Raw genomic sequence first — 18093 nt, 5'->3', positions numbered from 1 at the left:
CGGCTAAAGTGGTCAACGTGCGCAGTTTACTCGAAAAATTAACTGTGTTATGTGCAATTTCAAAGTTTAAGGCCAAAATATATTGCTGGGATATACGAGAAAAAATTTTGAAAATTTACAAAAATTTAAAAATTTAGAAAAATCGAAAAATTATTTCTGAAAAAAATTTTGAAAAAAATGCAAAATAAAAAAATTGTAAAATAATTAAAATATTAAAAAAAGATATTTTCTTAACAATTCAACACAATTCTCGAAACAAATTTCGATAATTATTTATAAAAGATTGGAGATAATTCAAAAAACTTCAAATAATTAAAACAAAAAAAAAAATTAAACCGAACCAAAAGACAGTATTTTTTTAAATTCAAAAAAAAAAAAAAAAAAAAAATCAAAAGAAAAAGAAAAACTTGGCTTCGCCTTAATGTTCTGACGAGGTATCATGAATTCATCCAAAGAGAGTGTGAAACGCAAACCGAATCCTATACTTTCATCGAATTTTCTAACGAAATGGTTTTTTATGTGAGTATATTTAGGAAAAAAGTGTGATTGCAATAATATATGCAGTGAATATGTAAAAAAAAAATATATATATAAAAATATATATATATGTATATGTACATACCTAGCAGAAGCAACAATAAATATCATCCTGGGTAGGCGCAAGCTCACCAATAATGAACTAAAAGCGTTCGGTCAATACTGTTATAACAATCATACGTTATAACGGTACATATATGATATTAATGAAATTATCAACTTGATTTGCTGCTCTGGTGTTTACATACCTATGTATAATACATATATAAATGCTGGTAGTTCCGACCGCACGTTACTGTGGCTAGGATATATACATTGTGACAAAAAAGTAGCGGAAATTGCAAATAAAACGTAAAATATTTAATTCTTTAATCCCTACCAGTTGTAATATATTTATGCCAACGATTTTTCAAGTCCTCGAAACACTTTTCATAAGCACTGTTTGGGACGACCTTCAGCTCTTTCCGATTCCGGATTTTTGTTTTATCTCTTCGATCAACTGAAAACGCTGCATAAAACGGCAATTTCAAATCTTTTGAATACAGTGGTTGTTCAATGGTATTCATTGCATTTTAGGCTTTAAATTCGGTCCCAATCGTTGCTCGATTCGACCCATAAATGCATTATCATACAAGTAGTGTGAAATCAATGTGTTGTTCTTCCACAATTCCGGCCGTTTCCGACGGATGTTCTCACGCAAATCCTACAACACGACCAAATAGAACTCTTTATTGACCACCTGTCTCTCCAGCACAAAATCATAATGCACCAAACCACGAATATCATAAAAAAAACAACCCGCAAGCCTTGATTTTTGAGCGGCTTTGGTGTGGTTGTTTGGGTTTCGGCTCGTTTGTTTCTTTCCATTCCGATGATTGTTGACTTGATTGCATGTCAAACTCATAAACTCATGTCTCATCGGCATTTATAATGTTCACCATGAATGTGGAATCAGAATTTGCACGATCAAACATGTCAAAAGAGACCTTTTTACGGTAATCTTTTGGAAAAAATTCAGCTTTATTGAGACGAGTCGAGCAAGAACGCGTTTTATACCCAAAATATGCACCAAAATAATTCGAACGGACGATGTCGAACTCGCTTGCCAACTCTCTAGCACGAATTTCATGGTGCTTGACTTCAGTTTTCCTTAACTTGTATAATATTTTCATCAATTGCTCACAAAATTTTTTGCAGCTGTGCTGTGTGCGCCTCGCATAGAAATGAAAACGATACCTTTATGTCATTTCCTGCGGTGAATGGCGGTTCTTTGAACAAAATGTAACGAATTTGGCAATTTTTTCGACAGGTTTTCGTAGAAAAAAATAGGAAGATTAAAAAAAAATAATAGTAAAAGCTTCCATAGCGTTATAGCGTAGAAAAATATTCGTTAAAAATATTTCTCCTTTGACCAAAAACAACATTCTGAGAAAAATGCTTTGAAGATTGGATTCGACCAATAATTTGAATTTGAATTTCAAAACTTCTTCGATGTCTACACTCATATCCACCTGTGGACGCAATAAAGATTGTTTAAAATTTAGATATCTTCAAAATTTTTCCTTTGAGAGTGGAAACCGTTTCGAAAAACAACATTCTGAGAAAAATGCGTTTGAAGATTGGATAAAGTCTGTCTCATTTTCACCTAATATTAGATAATTAAACGTTCTTATGAATCATTATTGTTGGCTCCAGCAACAAAATATATGTATGTACGTAATTCACGACAGATACAAAGTCGATTGCATGAAGTAACAGTAACTATATCTGATTTGGATATTTTGTGTCAACCACTATACACTATCGAAAAAAGAAAACACAGAAAGAGAACAGAACCTTCAGATAAAAGGGCGGGTCTTAAGCTGGGCAACTCGCTTAGAGGTTTGTAGGTGCTCTTTAGAGGTGTCTAATAAGCCAGATACGTATAGGTTTTAGAGGTTTCCAACATTTCAGAAGTATTTACATTATTTTCTTTATTATTTTGCACTTTGAGATACTTGTTTGAACCGAAAGTAGTTAATAGATTGAAAACACGAACATATCTAGCGAAGTTTTGCGCAAAATCGAACCAATATCATGGTTTACTCAAACTGCCAAGCTCTTCCACCAAACGCTTTCGACCAAGAAATGCTTCTTCGATGTCTACACTCATATCCACCTGTGGACGCAATAAAGATTGTTTAAAATTTATAAGCCCAATCGAATTTATCACATTCTTTATCTAAAAATGTCGTTGTATATAAAACCAAATAAATCAAAATTGCATTTTTCATTGCCACAGAACACCCCGAGAGAATGCAATAAGCTTCTAATGTCGAAGTTAGAAATTCCTAGGTAAACATACGTGATGCATGCACGAATTTGTTTAGGAACTAAGTCACAAAGACTCAACAGCAGCGATAATAACCTTCACGTAGACGTACTATACTTGCGAAATCAGAAATGAGATTGAAGAATGCCGATAAGAAAAAAATGACGCCTTGATAATACGTCATAAACGTTCTCGTCCAAATTTTTGTGGTGCAGTGAGCTATTTTATACTTAGGTAATAAAAATTGTATGGCAGCCTCAAGTGGCATGAATCAGTAGTGGTAAACAAAGCACGCACTTTAGTTTAATACACTGCATTATCTATATTTACCGCTCTCTTTTATTGCATAATTAGCTTATAGACACCGGTAAGTGCCACTATCGAATGCGCTGAGTGCGTATGTAAACATTGGCTTTAAAGCGGAGGCGACCTAAACATAAGTATCCACTTGTGCCTGAATATTGAGTTGGAGTTTTCGATAATGTTAGAGGTATTGTAAAATTGAACGATTTTCTAAAGAGACTAGCTGTTATCACTTGAAATATAAGCGTCTGCGAAGCAGTCGCATTCAATAACGGTCGGCTTCAGGTATAACGCATGTGCCTCTTTAACTTTTCGAACTAATCGCTCTTAAAATTCATGCCAATACCGCACTCATTGCTTCTTTGTAGACACCTTTAAAAAGCTATCTCAAACATAAACTCTAGAAATTGTCTTCATTTTGTACAATCTTCTCAACAGCAGTTACCTTATGGAGTCAAATTCATAGAAATAGGGCATAAATTCATCATGTCTAACGAGATATCATTTAAGGAATTTCAACTAGTTGCCTACTTTAGTGGCCTATCGCTCATTCTGGATGTTCTAAGGAAACGAACTGGCTCATATACGGTTCAAATTAGAGCGTTTGAATTCTCACCAAAATTTATGCAGATTATTGTAAAGTTACTTTTTGAAAAAGTGCTTTAGTTTGAACATTCAAAGGTCTAAAACAAAAGCTAGAAAACCAGTTTCAAATTTATGTTTGCCGCCTAAAGCTCTCTCCTTCCAGTGATAGTCTTGATATATAGGCACACAGAACCTCTCAACTCTTTTAACCAACCATTTTGATTGGTAGCTGTACACTTTTATTCCAGATTTCAGCTTTAAAAATCTGTCTAATATCGTTTTACATAGATCATCCAAAGTGTCTTATTCAAATTCTACTACAAATTCTTACATCTCTTGCCTTTACTCGAATCTCAATATCAGAACTATGGTCTTATAAAGAACTGTATCAGATCGTAACTTTAACAGAAATCTTCCTCTGTATTGACTAGTAGAAGTAATACACAAGTTTGAAAAGGAATTGATTGATATGAACGGTGTCGTAGGAAATGTATTGCCGAAGCAATCCCATCCTTTCAAACGGTGAGAGACCTTTACCTCAACCAAGTTCCAAAAAAAAAACAAATGAGGAATATTTTATGTTTATCTCAACGAAGGAAATTGAGGAATGTTTTCTATTACAACAACAACATGCTAGGATTGATATTCGTTTTTTCTAAGTATTCTTCTTTCCTTGTGATCTTTTATGGCAGACTGATCAGTTCTTTGGTACCTTGGGTCGCTAATGAAGTTTATGGATTTATATCGTATATTTTGTAGATTCAGAAATACTCGATATATGAATTTTTGAGATTTTTTTGAAGGGCGGCATAAAATAATCCATAAATGGAATTATATTAAAATGTTAGCAGTTCTTTGTTGGTTAAGAATTTAAGTACTTTTAGTTTATGTAGAATCGAAGGCTGTTGGAACGGAAGTTTATGAGAGTATGGACTATTCTTCATTACTGGCGAAATTTCTTTAAAACAAATGCACTAGAGTCCCTAGACACCAGTTACTGGGAATATGTTTATATCGATGACTAATTATTGAAAACTTCTATTTTCTTCCCTCCTGTCATACTCAGATCTTGAGATAAGCTTCGCACACTTAGCCGAGTCAGGGATTATATCACTTTAGTAAGAGCTGTGTATTTTCCAAGTTTTAACTATAGTTCCTTCTTTCTTTTCTAGTTTTTTTTTATGAAAATGTATTCCTTTTAAAGTACTTAAAGCAACTTTTTGCTAGTCATCTAAATTATATCTCTAGTAGTGAACTGTGTGAGCTGCTAGATGAGAAGCCGCGAAATGTCGCCAAGTTTGTTGATCATGAGCCATTCAAGGGCGGTCTAGAACCCTCAATTATGAACGAGTATTTAGTATTAAATTAGTATGGTTAGCTCTCTCAAACTATGGTGTAAACTCGAATATCTGGTTATCTTTCAATTCTCGATTTTGAAACCGATAATGAAATACCAAAGTTTTTAACAAAATTTCTTTTTATGTGTTTCCCTATAATTTCATCATATTAAATAATAGAAACAAATTAACTGGTTTACCAAGTTTGTAGTGACAAAATGATAACAACTATGCTATGTCACAGCAATTATTCGACAGTTGGCTTATTGTCTCAAACTGTCAGCTGTCACAAGTCAATTTATTTGAAGGGATTAAACATTTTTGAAGGGAATTTTAAATGTCCATCGACAGTAATATACTATAACAGTTTAAAATGAAATTTTTATTTATGATAGCACAGCAGAGATTACTTCGGGAAGTACTCAGTGATTTTATTACAAAGTAATATGTACATTAGGCTTGTTCGAAGAACTACCTTACCGTAATATAATGATCGAAGATATCACAAATATAAAAAATTTTATTGTCAATGGATGACGTTTTGCTCGGTTATTCTAACTAAAATGTTTATACTAGTAGCATATTGGGGTGGTACTTAAAAATTTAAAAAAAAAATCCATATTTTTTTAAGTTTTATTTTTCAAAGAAATAATAAAAAAAAATATATAAAGCATATTAGAGAGTTGATCAGAAAATGTATTTAAATATTAGGTTGTTTATTAAAATTCTCGAAAAACAAATTTTTAACTTTATTTTTCAAAATTATTGAAAAGGATATATTAAAATGATAATACAAATTTTCACAAAACTAATTTTTAACTTTATTTATCAAAATGACTGCAAAAATTATAAAATGTATTAGGGTGGTCTTCAAAACATTTAATGAAAAAATTTCTTAAATTTTTCGCCGCACTGCAGTAAAATGATGATCAAAATTACCATTTAAGTATGTACATTAGGGTGTTTTTTTTTGAACTATTAATTTTTTTCAGTACCAGCACGAAATTTCCTTGGAAATACCCTAAAAAAGTTCCCTGAAAATTTTAGCCCTCAATATTAACATTAAGAACTGGACCAAGGCCTGTAAAAATTTTCCATAGAAAATACACTACAATCGTGATTTTTTATCTTTAAATTCCTACAGATCAGATGTATTTTATGGCATCGCTTTGATTTTAGACGCATATTTCTCAGAATTGTTCACTCTACAAAAGTACCCAGTGCAACCGAGTCGTAACTTTATAAAATCTTCATAGATGGTATGTAATTAAAAATCTATGAAAATTCCATACAGCCTTACTTAAAAAGGCGAATATCTCGAGAATTATTAATGATAGCGATTTTGACCTTGGACCTTTTTTGTAGCAAATAAAAATTCATACAAGTTTGTGATGAACATTTTTTCTATAGCTCTTGTCATTTACGAGATATATACAAAAAAATGCGAATTTCATGGAAAAATCAGGTTTAGAGCCCCGTACCACCTCGCCGGTGTGAGTTAGTCTTAAACAACCTTTCAAGTGATTTTGTAGGTCTCTACTATCATTAAAATAAACGCTGGAGTTTAGATATTTGATATAGCAGCTTTTTCACATTTAAGTACCACCCTAGTGCTCACGATTGTGTAAGGTACTCGTATTTTTGTGGTCAGAAATTGTTATAGAAGCTTTATTTCACATTTAAGTAATGCCAAAAATTGTTCTAGAAGTTGTATCCCCCTTTTTAGTACCACCCTAATGCCTACAACTGTGTGTGGTACTCGTATTTTTGTGGCCAGATATATAAACGCATATTTATCTTGAGCACACTTCTGTTATATAAATTACTTATAGGCTATTTGCATAGTAAAGTATATGTTAGAGCTTTTTGTATTTGTTTGGGTGATTATGTATAAATCTTTGTTTTTACTGATAAAATTAAAAATATAAAAAAAATATTAATAGATAATAAATAATATTCCTCTATTGCGTATAAATGTTAGTTATTACTGATTATTGTGAATTAAGTATATTTAATCGAGCTTTCAATACATAATCAATTGAGCTTTTATGAATGTTTAAACAGCAATTAAGATTATATGAGCTGAAAAATAATTTCCATGCTATATTTAAGCGCTAAGCATTTTTAAAAATCAAGCACTAAGAGGTTAAACATATGTATATACTACGTATACATATGTACATATATGCCTCTTGTTCTATTTATGTAATATAAGAGGCACTTAAGTGTGTTTATTTTGGCGCATGTGCTCTAAAAATATTTTCCATAAGCTAAAGAACACTTAAGAAGGCTCGAGTTTTAATCTACAGGGTGGCCCAAAGCTCTTCAACTTGTATGTTATTCACTTGTTATGAGTACACATCGCCCACTTTCTCGACTAACCCAATTGAATCGTAACTAATACTGTCGCACTACTGTTACATTCCATAAGCTCGAGTTTTAAGATAATCTTCGGTACTTAACAATAAGCACTACTCATAATAATTGAGTAAACAATACAAAAAATTTTCCATAATCTCACCTTAAAACCTACTTTCCATATTTCAAGTTTATGAAGGTAAAACTCAGTTTCGTACCAAAAATGGTGTTCCTACCTTCCTGATACCAACACGAGTTGACCGAAAATGGTGTTTTTAACTTTCTGACACAAACTCGAGTTTATTGATAATTTTCAGGGTTTAACAGTAAGCACTACCTACAAATTTTGGTCCCAAGGCACAATACTGACCAACATTGGCTAAACAATATAACAATTTATTCATAAAATCGTCTTAAACACAAAATTTTTCGAGTTTATGGAGATACAACTAAAGTTTTCGGTTTTCTTTTCTGAAAAAAAAACTCGAGTTTATAGACAACTTTTGTTGTCTAGCAATTAACATTCCTTATAACCGCGGAGTACCGAATACCAAATTGTTTTCATTAAATTTATTACCACTCTTTGAGTGCTTATTGTGAAACAAGCTTGCCTTACTTCGGAATTTAGCCGCACTATCGGAAACCTTGGCGGCACTATTCAGACAATATCTCAATTCTTACAACAAATTTTAGAAGTCCTGTGAGAAATATGATGCTGGTAATTAATACTCCACCAAAACCACATTAAAGAAGACCAAGAATCAATACTAAACCCAGCCATTATATCTAAAATTGTGTACATTACCTACGTTGGAACCCTTAAACACATCATAAAAGACCAAAATTAGTATGCGTTCTTCTAGCCCTTTCTTGGAGAACACCGGTTTGTGATGACCATTCTCATTTGACCACACATAAAGCAGGTTTTTGATATAGTTAAATTAATAGCGGGGTTTCTTTCGACATTTCTCTTCAATGAGGTTTGCCATTTCATCACGGAAAGATAGACAATCCAACAACGAGTTGAAGTTATTAACATTTACTACCGAAATTCGGAGTCAGTGGCCTCAACTTTAAGAGCGCTACTTCCAATTTATGGACGCCATAGTCATTCCGTCAGATCAACAATTGGGGGTCTAGTGAAAAAATTTGAATCCACAAGCACAGTACAAAATGTTGTAGTGCCAGTGTCGAGAATATTGCTGCCGCTAGCGCATCAATTGAGGAAGACCCAAATCAGTCTCTCACACGTCGTTCTCAAGCGTTGAGTAACTCTGTGATGTCGTTGTGGCGAATTTTGCGAAAAGATCTTGCCTACATCTTACAAGATCAAATTGACACAAGAACTGAAGCCGCTTGAACACCAGAATCGTCGTATGTTCGTGAATTGGGCTGAGCAAAAACTAGAAAATGATCCGGATTTTCATCTTCAGCCATGAGGCTCATTTCTGTCTGAATGGCTTCGTCAATAAGCAAAATATGCGTTATTGGTCAGGCAACAATCCACACGTACTCCATAATTTACGATTGCATCCCGAAAAAATTTGGGTTTGGTGCGGTTTATGGGCTGACGGCATCATTGGGCCGTTCTTCTTCCGTGATGATCAAGACCGGCACGTTACTGTGAATGGGAATCGCTACCGCTCAATGATAATCGAATATTTTGGGTGATATGTTATATGGACAGGACGGCGCCACAAGCTATAGGGAATGTCATAATCGATTGAAAACCAAGTTTGGTGAATCTCTTTTGTTATCTCACGAAATGGCCCAGTCAATTGGCCAACTCGGTCGTGTGACTTGACGCCATTAGACTATTTCCTGTGGGGCTACGTCAAGTCTATGGTCTACGCCAACAAGCCAACGACTATCGATGAACTTCATACGAATATCGAACGTGAAATTGCAGCAGTATCGGCCGATTTATGTTTGAAAACAGAAACCGATTTTGTTTTAATTAAGCTCTTTGTAGCGCAATTACTGAAAAACCCATTATGTAAGAAAAGTCATTTTCTAAATATTGAACGTATAACTAAGTGGGGAAACTATACAAATTTTAAAGTTCTTCCATAAGTTCAACTAATGAACAAATATAAAACTTTGTTACCGCTTTCTTATTATCATGTATAGTTGATTTAATATGCCTCTGAAAGCTCTAACTTTATACGAATTTTTTATTTTTCTCTCATTCTCTTTGCAGTTGGACACGCGGTGTTTTCAAGAAAGGCTACCAAGAAAAGTTGGGACCAGATGATATCTACGACCATGTACCTTATTTAGATAGCAAGCTATTAACAAGCTCACTCGTTAAATACTGGGAAGAGGAGGTGCGTCGAAAGAAGCCCAGTCTCTTGCATATGATCTTCAGAGCATACGGCTGGCGTTTCGTGCCGATGTGCATCGTGTATTCGTTATTGGAGATCACATTGCAGTGAGTAAAAATATAGACATAATATACCACTTACACTTTCAATATATAACTGCGCTTCCTTGCAATCCACAGCACCTTCCAGCCCCTCTTTCTCGGCGAACTCGTTGCCTACTTCGCTGAGGGTCAAACTGACATTACCAAGAAGCAAGCCTATCTCTCCGCCACCGGTATTGTGCTATGCGCACTCATCGCCTCATTATGCTTTCATCCGTTTATGTTCTATCTCTTCAAAACCGGCACAGCCATACGAGTCGCTTGTGGTGGTCTAATTTATCGTAAATGTCTGCGTTCTTCGTTGACCGCGGACAATGGCGGTATGAGCGGTTTTGCGATATCAGTGCTTTCCACAGATCTGCCGCAGTTTGATACGACTTTTTACTTCTTTCACGATCTATGGAAGGGACCGTGCGAGGCGATTGTTTTCGGTTATATAATGTACAGGGAGATCGGCTGGCCGGCTATTGTGGGTATTGCGGCGATTGCGATATTCATACCGTTACAAGCCTGGGCAGCAAAGGCGGCCGCTAAGTATCGGCATCGTTTCGCTGAGTTCGGTGATGATCGCGTGAAATTGATGAACGAGATAATCACGGCGATCCAGGTGATCAAGATGTATGCATGGGAGAAGTCCTTCGCAAAGCTGATAGCAAACACGCGAAAAAAGGAAATACGCGCCATAAAGGGTTCGATGAATATTTATGCGGGCATGCAATGCACGAACATGATCTCGAAGTTTGCGCTTTTTGTCAGTCTGGTGGCTTACGTATACACCGGCGATTTCATCTCGGCGCGTAAGGTTTTCATAATTTCTTCGTATTACGATGCACTCAACGACTCGCTGCTGCACTTCTGGCCGCTCTCTGTTACCACCTGGGCGGAGACCTTTGTGTGTGCGCGTCGCATAGTCAAATTCTTAATGCAAAATGAAAATCCTGCTGATGGTGGCGTTGAAAACTTTGGCGCCGTTGTGGATAAGGAAGAAAAAGGTGACTTCTCGGGACGTATACATAACCCACGCGCAATTGAAAAGTCTGTATTGGCACACAATCTAACCGTCAGTTGGGACTCGCCGAAACTTGAGAAACGTAAGCATCACATTTCCGACATCAGTTTCAACATACGTCCAGGGCAATTCGTCGGTATTGTTGGCAATGTTGGCGCAGGAAAGACCACACTGCTGAATGCCATAATCGGTGAGCTGGAGATCATCAAAGGCAATGTCGAAATAAATGGACGCATCAGTTACGCGCCACAAGCGGCGTGGATCTTCGAAGCTAGCATACGCGACAACATCTGCTTCGTTGAACCTTACGACGCACAGCGTTACAAGGATGTCATACATGCCTGCGAACTCGAGCGCGACCTGCAGCTACTACCCTATGGCGATTCCACGATAGTCGGCGAACGTGGTATTAGTCTGAGTGGCGGTCAGAAGGCGCGTATTAGCTTGGCTCGCGCTGTCTACCGCCAAGCCGATATCTACGTATTCGACGATCCGCTCTCCGCGGTCGATGCACAGGTAGCTAAACGTCTATTGCGCAATTGCTTCCAACAATACTTGAGTACCAAAATACGTTTAATGGTTACACATCGTGTGCATAACCTCAAAGAGGCCGATTGGGTTATACTAATGGAAGCGGGTGTTATCGAAGTGCAAGGTACCTATGAAGTGCTTGAGCAGAAAATCAGCAAGCGCTTAAGCTTAACGCAAGAACAAGTGAATAACCGTCCCAAGTTATTGCATGCCGAGAGCATGTTGGTGAAGCCGACGGAGGAAAAACATGAGAGCGTCCAATTACCTAACGACACAGGTTCGGAACGCAAGGAACAACAAATGAAAGGTTCGGTGCGGTTTCACACATATATGGCGTACTTCCATGCACTCCGCATGCCTTGGCTAATAGTTGTGATATTTATGTTGTTCATCTCAGCGCGGGCTTGTCAAGCCGGCATGGATGTATTCATAGCGAGATGGTGAGTAAGGTGATAATTTTGAAAAAAATTAATGTACATTTTAACCCGTGATGGTAAGCACTCTTAGAACCCTGATACTGACTCTCCTTTTTTATTCACGGGAACACTAAATTTGGTATGTATTGAATTGAGCTCAATATATTCTTGAAAGAACTTTATTCCGCCCTATAAATTGAATATTATGTGGCAGAACCTGAAGAACACAATATAAGACTATTTTTATTCGATGTGATCTCAAGAAAACAGGCTTCCTTCCATCACTTAGTTAGCAATTTAGTAACTTTAGACAGGATCTCAAAAAGCCTGCTTTCATTCCTCATACTTATACGCAGTTAGTCCTTAAAGATCTCAATGTTTTCAGCTGAACAATAATTTTACTCTTTTCATCCTTCAGGGCCACCTGGGAGGAATCTCAACCGCAGCTGTACGAATCAAATGAAGAGTTCACTTCGAAGCGCATGGAAATCGTAATCATCTATACGATACTCATGTTGGCAACACTTTTGCTATACGTGGTACGCACCTTCGGTTTCTTTTACATTTGTCTGGCGATATCATTACGCCTGCACGATTATCTTTTCAACGGTATTATACGAGCGCGCATGCGTTTCTTCAACACAAATGCCTCCGGCCGCATACTCAATCGCTTCTCGAGTGATATTAGTAACATTGATATAGCACTGCCGCAGGCCATGCTGGACTCGTACTCGGTGAGCACAATTCAGTTTAATTTGTAAATAAGTTCGTCATCTTTAACAATTTCTTACAGTTTTATATAAACACCATTGCGGTTTTGTCGATCGTGGCCTTCGCCAATTATTGGCTGCTAGTGCCAGCGTTCGTAGTGATCGCGCTGCTATTCCTCTGTCGAGCACTCTACATCAACGCAAGTCGCAGTCTCAAACGCATTGAGAGCTTGAGTAAGTTCAAATAATGACTTGGGTTTGCTTTGGATCTCACCTTTTTTCTGCTTTACAGCACGCAGTCCCATATATTCGCACACAAATCAGACCTTCCAAGGTCTCACTACAATACGCGCACTCAATGCCACCAACAATTTGGATAAGGAGTACCACAACCATCAGAACACCAACACTTCAGCATTATTTCTCTATGTCAGCGTTAATCGCGCTTTCGCCTTTTGGACCGATCTCATTTGCGTGCTTTATATACTCGCGGTTACTTTCAGCTTTTTGGTAATCAATAGCGACTTCTACAGCGGTGACGTCGGTCTCGCAATTACCCAGTCCATGACACTGATAATCATGTGTCAGTGGGGTATGCGTCAGACTGCCGAAATGGAGAATAATATGACGAGCGTAGAGCGTGTGATCGAGTATGCTGAGCTACCGCCAGAACCCGCTTTGAAGACCGATACGAAAGTCATAGTCTTGCCTGAAACATGGCCGAGCAGTGGTGCAATACAGTTTAAGGATCTTTACTTGCGCTACACGGAGCAAAGCGAGCCAGTACTTAAGGGCTTGAACTTCTCCATCAATTCGAAGGAAAAGATCGGCATTGTGGGTCGCACCGGCGCTGGTAAATCCTCCATTATACAAGCTATCTTTCGCTTAGCGCTGAATGAAGGCGTTATAACTATTGATGGTGTTGACATCGGCGTCTTGGGTTTGCACGATTTGCGCAGTCGTGTGTCGATTATACCGCAAGATCCGGTGCTCTTCTCCGGCACACTGCGTTACAATCTCGATCCGCTGGAGGAGAAGGCGGATGCAGAGTTATGGCGCGCTTTGGAAGACGTCAAACTGAAGGATTATGTGTCAACTTTGGAGGGTGGCTTAAATTGTCGGCTGCATGATGGTGGTACGAACTTTAGTATGGGTCAAAGGCAGCTGGTCTGCATGGCGAGAGCCATACTGAGGCATAACAAATTGCTGATCATGGACGAAGCGACAGCCAATGTGGATCCAGAGTAAGTTCGCGAGCTTAAAGCAGCTCTTAACAGTAATACTTATATACTTTCTCAATCTCTTTCACAGAACTGATATGCTCATCCAGGAGACTATTCACACAAATTTCGAACATTGTACGGTCCTAACTATTGCTCATCGCCTTAATACCGTTATGGATAATGATAAAGTGATGGTTATTGATGCCGGTCACCTGGTCGAATTCGGTCATCCATATGATTTATTACGAGATACAAATGGTTTTCTCTACAAACTAGTGCAGAATACCGGTAGACTTTCGGCGGAAATTCTGCATCGTGTGGCGGAGAAAAGCTATATAAAGCGTGTGGGTAAAAGCGAGTGAACGTAACTAGAGTGATAGGGGGTTTTTAAAGCGTCTAAGCTTTACGACGGTAAAAAGCTTACGAAGCTTTGAATTTATTTTAACTTTTTATTATTTATGCAATAATATTCGTATTCGGTATTAAGCGGAAAAACTTAGATTTAAGAATTGCGAATTTTTGTAATTGAATTTCTACAAAGAAAAAAATAAAATACGACTTTCGAGTAGTTTTTATTGTTTGATTGATAGGCGAGATGTAATGAAGTTGAAGGCTGGACTTTTTTTATATAAACAGCCATCGCCGAGAGTGTACACGAAGAGCGTAGGGAGTCGGCGCCATTCGCTGCAACTCGGACTGACGTATGGAACGACTTGGCGCATTTTGCGTCGAGATTGAAAGCATACAAAATACAACTTATGCAAGTACTGAAGCTGCTCGACCATTCCAAGCGAGAGCGCTTCGCTTTATGGCCTTTGAAAAGTTCCAAGAAGATCCGACGTTTTCGAGCAAAATTTTGTTTAGCAATAAAGCCCATTATTGACTCAATAGTCCTTCGTTCTTTGGGACGAAGAGCAACCTGAAAGGATTCAAGAGCTGCCAATTTATCCGGAAATCAACGGTTTGAGTGTGTTCTAAGCTGGTGGAATCGTCTATCAATATTTTTGTAAGAATTTTGCCGGTAAGAACGTAGCCATCAATATCGACCTTTATCGAGCCATGATAACCGACTATTTGATGCCTAAAATTGAAGCTCGTGATCTCGGCGATATGTGCTTTTAACAAAACGACGCCACACACATCGCATCAATCAATGGATTTATTGAAAGAACACTTTGACGAGCAGATATTTTCACGTTTTAGGCCAGTCGATTGGCTTCCAAGATCGTATGATATCACACCGTTAAACTTTTTTCTTTGGAGATATCTAAAGTCTAAAGCCTATGCGGACAATCCCGCGTCGGTTCAGGCATTGGAGCAAAGCATCATGCGTATCATTCGCCAGCTACCGGTAGAAATGCACGAATGAGTCATCGAAAGTTGGACTCAACGGATGAACCATCTGAGACGTAGCCGCGACCAACATTTGAAAGCGATAATCTTAAAAATAAATAAATGCCAAAGAATGTTCTTTCGAATGATAATAAACATTCAACATTAAATTTGAGGTTTCTGTGGTTTTTTTAAGAAAGTAGGAAACCTCGAAATGGTGCACCTTTTATAAGCTCTTACTCAGCAAAGCGAAAGCATTGCTAAATCTAGCAACGAGTAAGCGAGTTTCTCGATAAATCTGCATTCATAAATTAAGCACCAAAACAATTGTCAAAATGGCCTATATTATTAAATAATTGGCGTACACGCGACGTGGATTCTCTCAGTTTTAAATTTACAATTGTTACGAAATTGCAAAGTAATTTTTCTATGATTTATTTTTTTACCGGGAATAAAGAAAACAAAGCATTTTTAAAGGTAAACAAATAGTTACACGTGAGTTCAACGGCAGTTTTTCATAGAAATCTCTGAAAAAGCTTTCTTAGAAATATACAAATAGGTATGTATGTTAGTATGTAAACTCAGACACTAACATATCTACTCTTAAAAGATTTCAAATATGTTTATAATTTAAAAACAAGGCAAGCAACTAATCGGATCTTAGTCGCGAAATTTTGTTTCAAAGACAAAAACAACTAGATATACAACCAAAGATTTAGCGATAAAAAGAACAAGTAAGAAAAACTAAGTTCGGTTACAACCGAACATTATATACTCTCGCATCTGGCAGGAACTAAAGCCTGGAAATATCTTAAGGTGTAAACTGTTAACCAGAGGTTCAACATCCAAGCAAGCCATATACTTAAAAAGTGATCCCTGGGTTTCATTTAGGTACTTCACATACATACAATCATTAATCCCATGGAGTAAAGTCAGCCGGTTGTTCGAAAATCTTGTTATTAGTTATATCGGCACTAGGTCAAGTTTTCGCCTAATTTGAGGCAAAATATTCACCATTATAAGCAAAAAACGCTCTCTCATTTTCATTGAGATAACTCAAATATTGGAGGATAAATTCGGCATAAAGTCACTTGGAAGTTCGAAAGTCTTTGTATTAGGTATATGGGGCTAAGGGAAAAATTGACTCGATTCCATCCATTTTGAATACACAGAGTTAATATTGTCAGGAAAGGATGTAATTTCACCATAATAATGGCATAGAATTTACTTTCACAGGTATAAAAAATTTTTTTGATATCCTAATCCGTTTTGGTAGCGTTCTTATTGAAAAACTCGTTAGTTGTGGGAAAGATTGGAGGACATCGGTAGTTATTTGTGATTTTGCAGTAGGGCGAATATCTATTGATAATATTTTTAGCGCGATTTCTGATGCGATTGTTCTTAATGCTATTTTCAAGTTTTAAAATTACAACTTTACAGTAAAAAGCTTCATCATAACTCATTAAGAAAATCTAAGTAAAGGCATACTGCCAATATGGCTTCATTCTGTTAGAGTATTATCTTGTATGCCGATATGGCTGGGTTGTTCACGATATTTTATTTTCCCTATCATTGGCGGAAAGGATATCTCTGATTTGGCAAATCAATTGATCAGCAGAAGTTTCGTTTACAATAGCTTTGAGCGATAATAAGGAGTCACTGAATATTATGTGATTATTTCAACTCTTTTGTGCTACTTGGCAAGTGTGAAGAATGTCTGTTGCTTCTGCCATAAAAACTGAGGCGAAAGATGGTAGCCTAACCTAGTATGTTTTAGTGTAGCTTTGATAGATGATCCTTCCGCGTAGATCAGTTTAGTAGTCATGCTTTTTGTGATGAAGAGTAACCTGCTTTCTAAGGCAGGTGATCCGGCTTTGACTAATATGTTTACTATTGGAGTAGTTCGGAAAGCTCCAATAGCCATTGGGCCAACGTCCGGTGTGTTTTACGTGGGCACCTGCTGACGACAGCCTTACTCCACGGCGCTCAAAAGCACAGCGGATCAAATCAATGCGTTGATCAGCGCCCTGAGAATGCAAAGCATTTTCAGTACCAATTGGCAGTGTGGAATGGACACACTAACCACCTTGGTAGAGTTCGAGGCCCATCTAAAACCTCTGCCGTGCTTTGGGTCCGGCACCCGGTTGCAATGCAACTCCACATTCAACTGACAAAGTCAGTTCTTCAGCCATTGGGCCAGTCCGGCCTCTGTCTGGTATAATATTGGTATACAATTTAGCTCTGAAGTTTGAATCTTTGAAGAAAATCAGCAATTCCCGCAACAGCCCGTTCTACGTTACTCGAATTGGTCCAACCAAAGGCTGTTACTTTTAGGATCTAACCTTGTGAGAATTAGTCAGTAAAAAACAATTAAAACGGATCACTTTCAGTATAGATTCCTTATAGACGACTGGCACAGCCCTCAAGCTAACCTTTGCATCTTTTTTCTTAACACATGTCGTCATTCCTGGGACCTAGCATACCGTTTTTGTAATTTTTTAATATGACGCGGCTCAAGACTGACTCGTATAAACCGCTAATCTCATCCACTTTGCCTTCTGACGCTCAGTTTGTCACATTGCGTAATGCAATTCCAGATACCATATGATTATGAATTGCATCTTCAAAGTTGTTTTTTTTATCTCTTTAGCACATGTAACTGTAAACACGCTTATTAATATGTATATCAAGTCTGGAATAAATCTTAATTTACTTAAATGAACGCTAGCGCACAAACTGCGAACTTAGCAAGCAGGCTTCAAAGCATTTCCTTGCAATAAATGAGTTAGACTGTTACTAGCTATGTATATCTATTAAACTTACATACATATATTCATAAGAGTCTATAAGTAGCTACTGGTAATTTGCAGATACGTCAAGAATAGCCAAGAGTTCAAAGTCTGCAGAAACACTCACTTATCTACTGCTTTCCATTAAACAACAGTTTGACGCGCACTGTAAACAAACGAATGACCAATCAGCTTGTAGTAACTGCTGAGCGCCAAGCAGAGAGCGC

General features: G+C 37.3%; 1 protein-coding gene across 1 annotated transcript; it reads left to right on the top strand.

Annotated features, from left to right (window-relative positions):
• The first annotated feature begins 342 nt into the window (after positions 1 to 342).
• On the top strand, positions 343 to 14313 carry LOC126760457 (probable multidrug resistance-associated protein lethal(2)03659). The gene is made up of 7 exons (XM_050476101.1): positions 343 to 519; positions 9632 to 9862; positions 9935 to 11836; positions 12231 to 12546; positions 12606 to 12756; positions 12815 to 13766; positions 13834 to 14313. The coding sequence occupies exons 1-7, from the start codon at positions 440 to 442 to the stop codon at positions 14105 to 14107; spliced, it is 3906 nt and encodes a 1301-aa protein (XP_050332058.1). The 5' UTR covers positions 343 to 439; the 3' UTR covers positions 14108 to 14313.
• Positions 14314 to 18093: the final 3780 nt, after the last annotated feature.

The sequence above is a fragment of the Bactrocera neohumeralis genome, chromosome 5 (assembly GCF_024586455.1).
Source record: "Bactrocera neohumeralis isolate Rockhampton chromosome 5, APGP_CSIRO_Bneo_wtdbg2-racon-allhic-juicebox.fasta_v2, whole genome shotgun sequence".
NCBI classification, from domain to species: domain Eukaryota; kingdom Metazoa; phylum Arthropoda; class Insecta; order Diptera; family Tephritidae; genus Bactrocera; species Bactrocera neohumeralis.
Note: the sequence above shows the minus strand (reverse complement) of the source record. Positions and strands in the feature narration are given on the sequence as shown.

Bases quoted from the DNA above. Each gene is read 5' to 3' on its own strand.
- LOC126760457 (XM_050476101.1), top strand. From the start codon at position 440: ATGAATTCATCCAAAGAGAGTGTGAAACGCAAACCGAATCCTATACTT. The intron at 9,863-9,934 runs GTGAGTAAAAAT...TGCAATCCACAG, and splicing joins TTATTGGAGATCACATTGCA to CACCTTCCAGCCCCTCTTTC. The intron at 12,757-12,814 runs GTAAGTTCAAAT...TCTGCTTTACAG, and splicing joins CAAACGCATTGAGAGCTTGA to CACGCAGTCCCATATATTCG.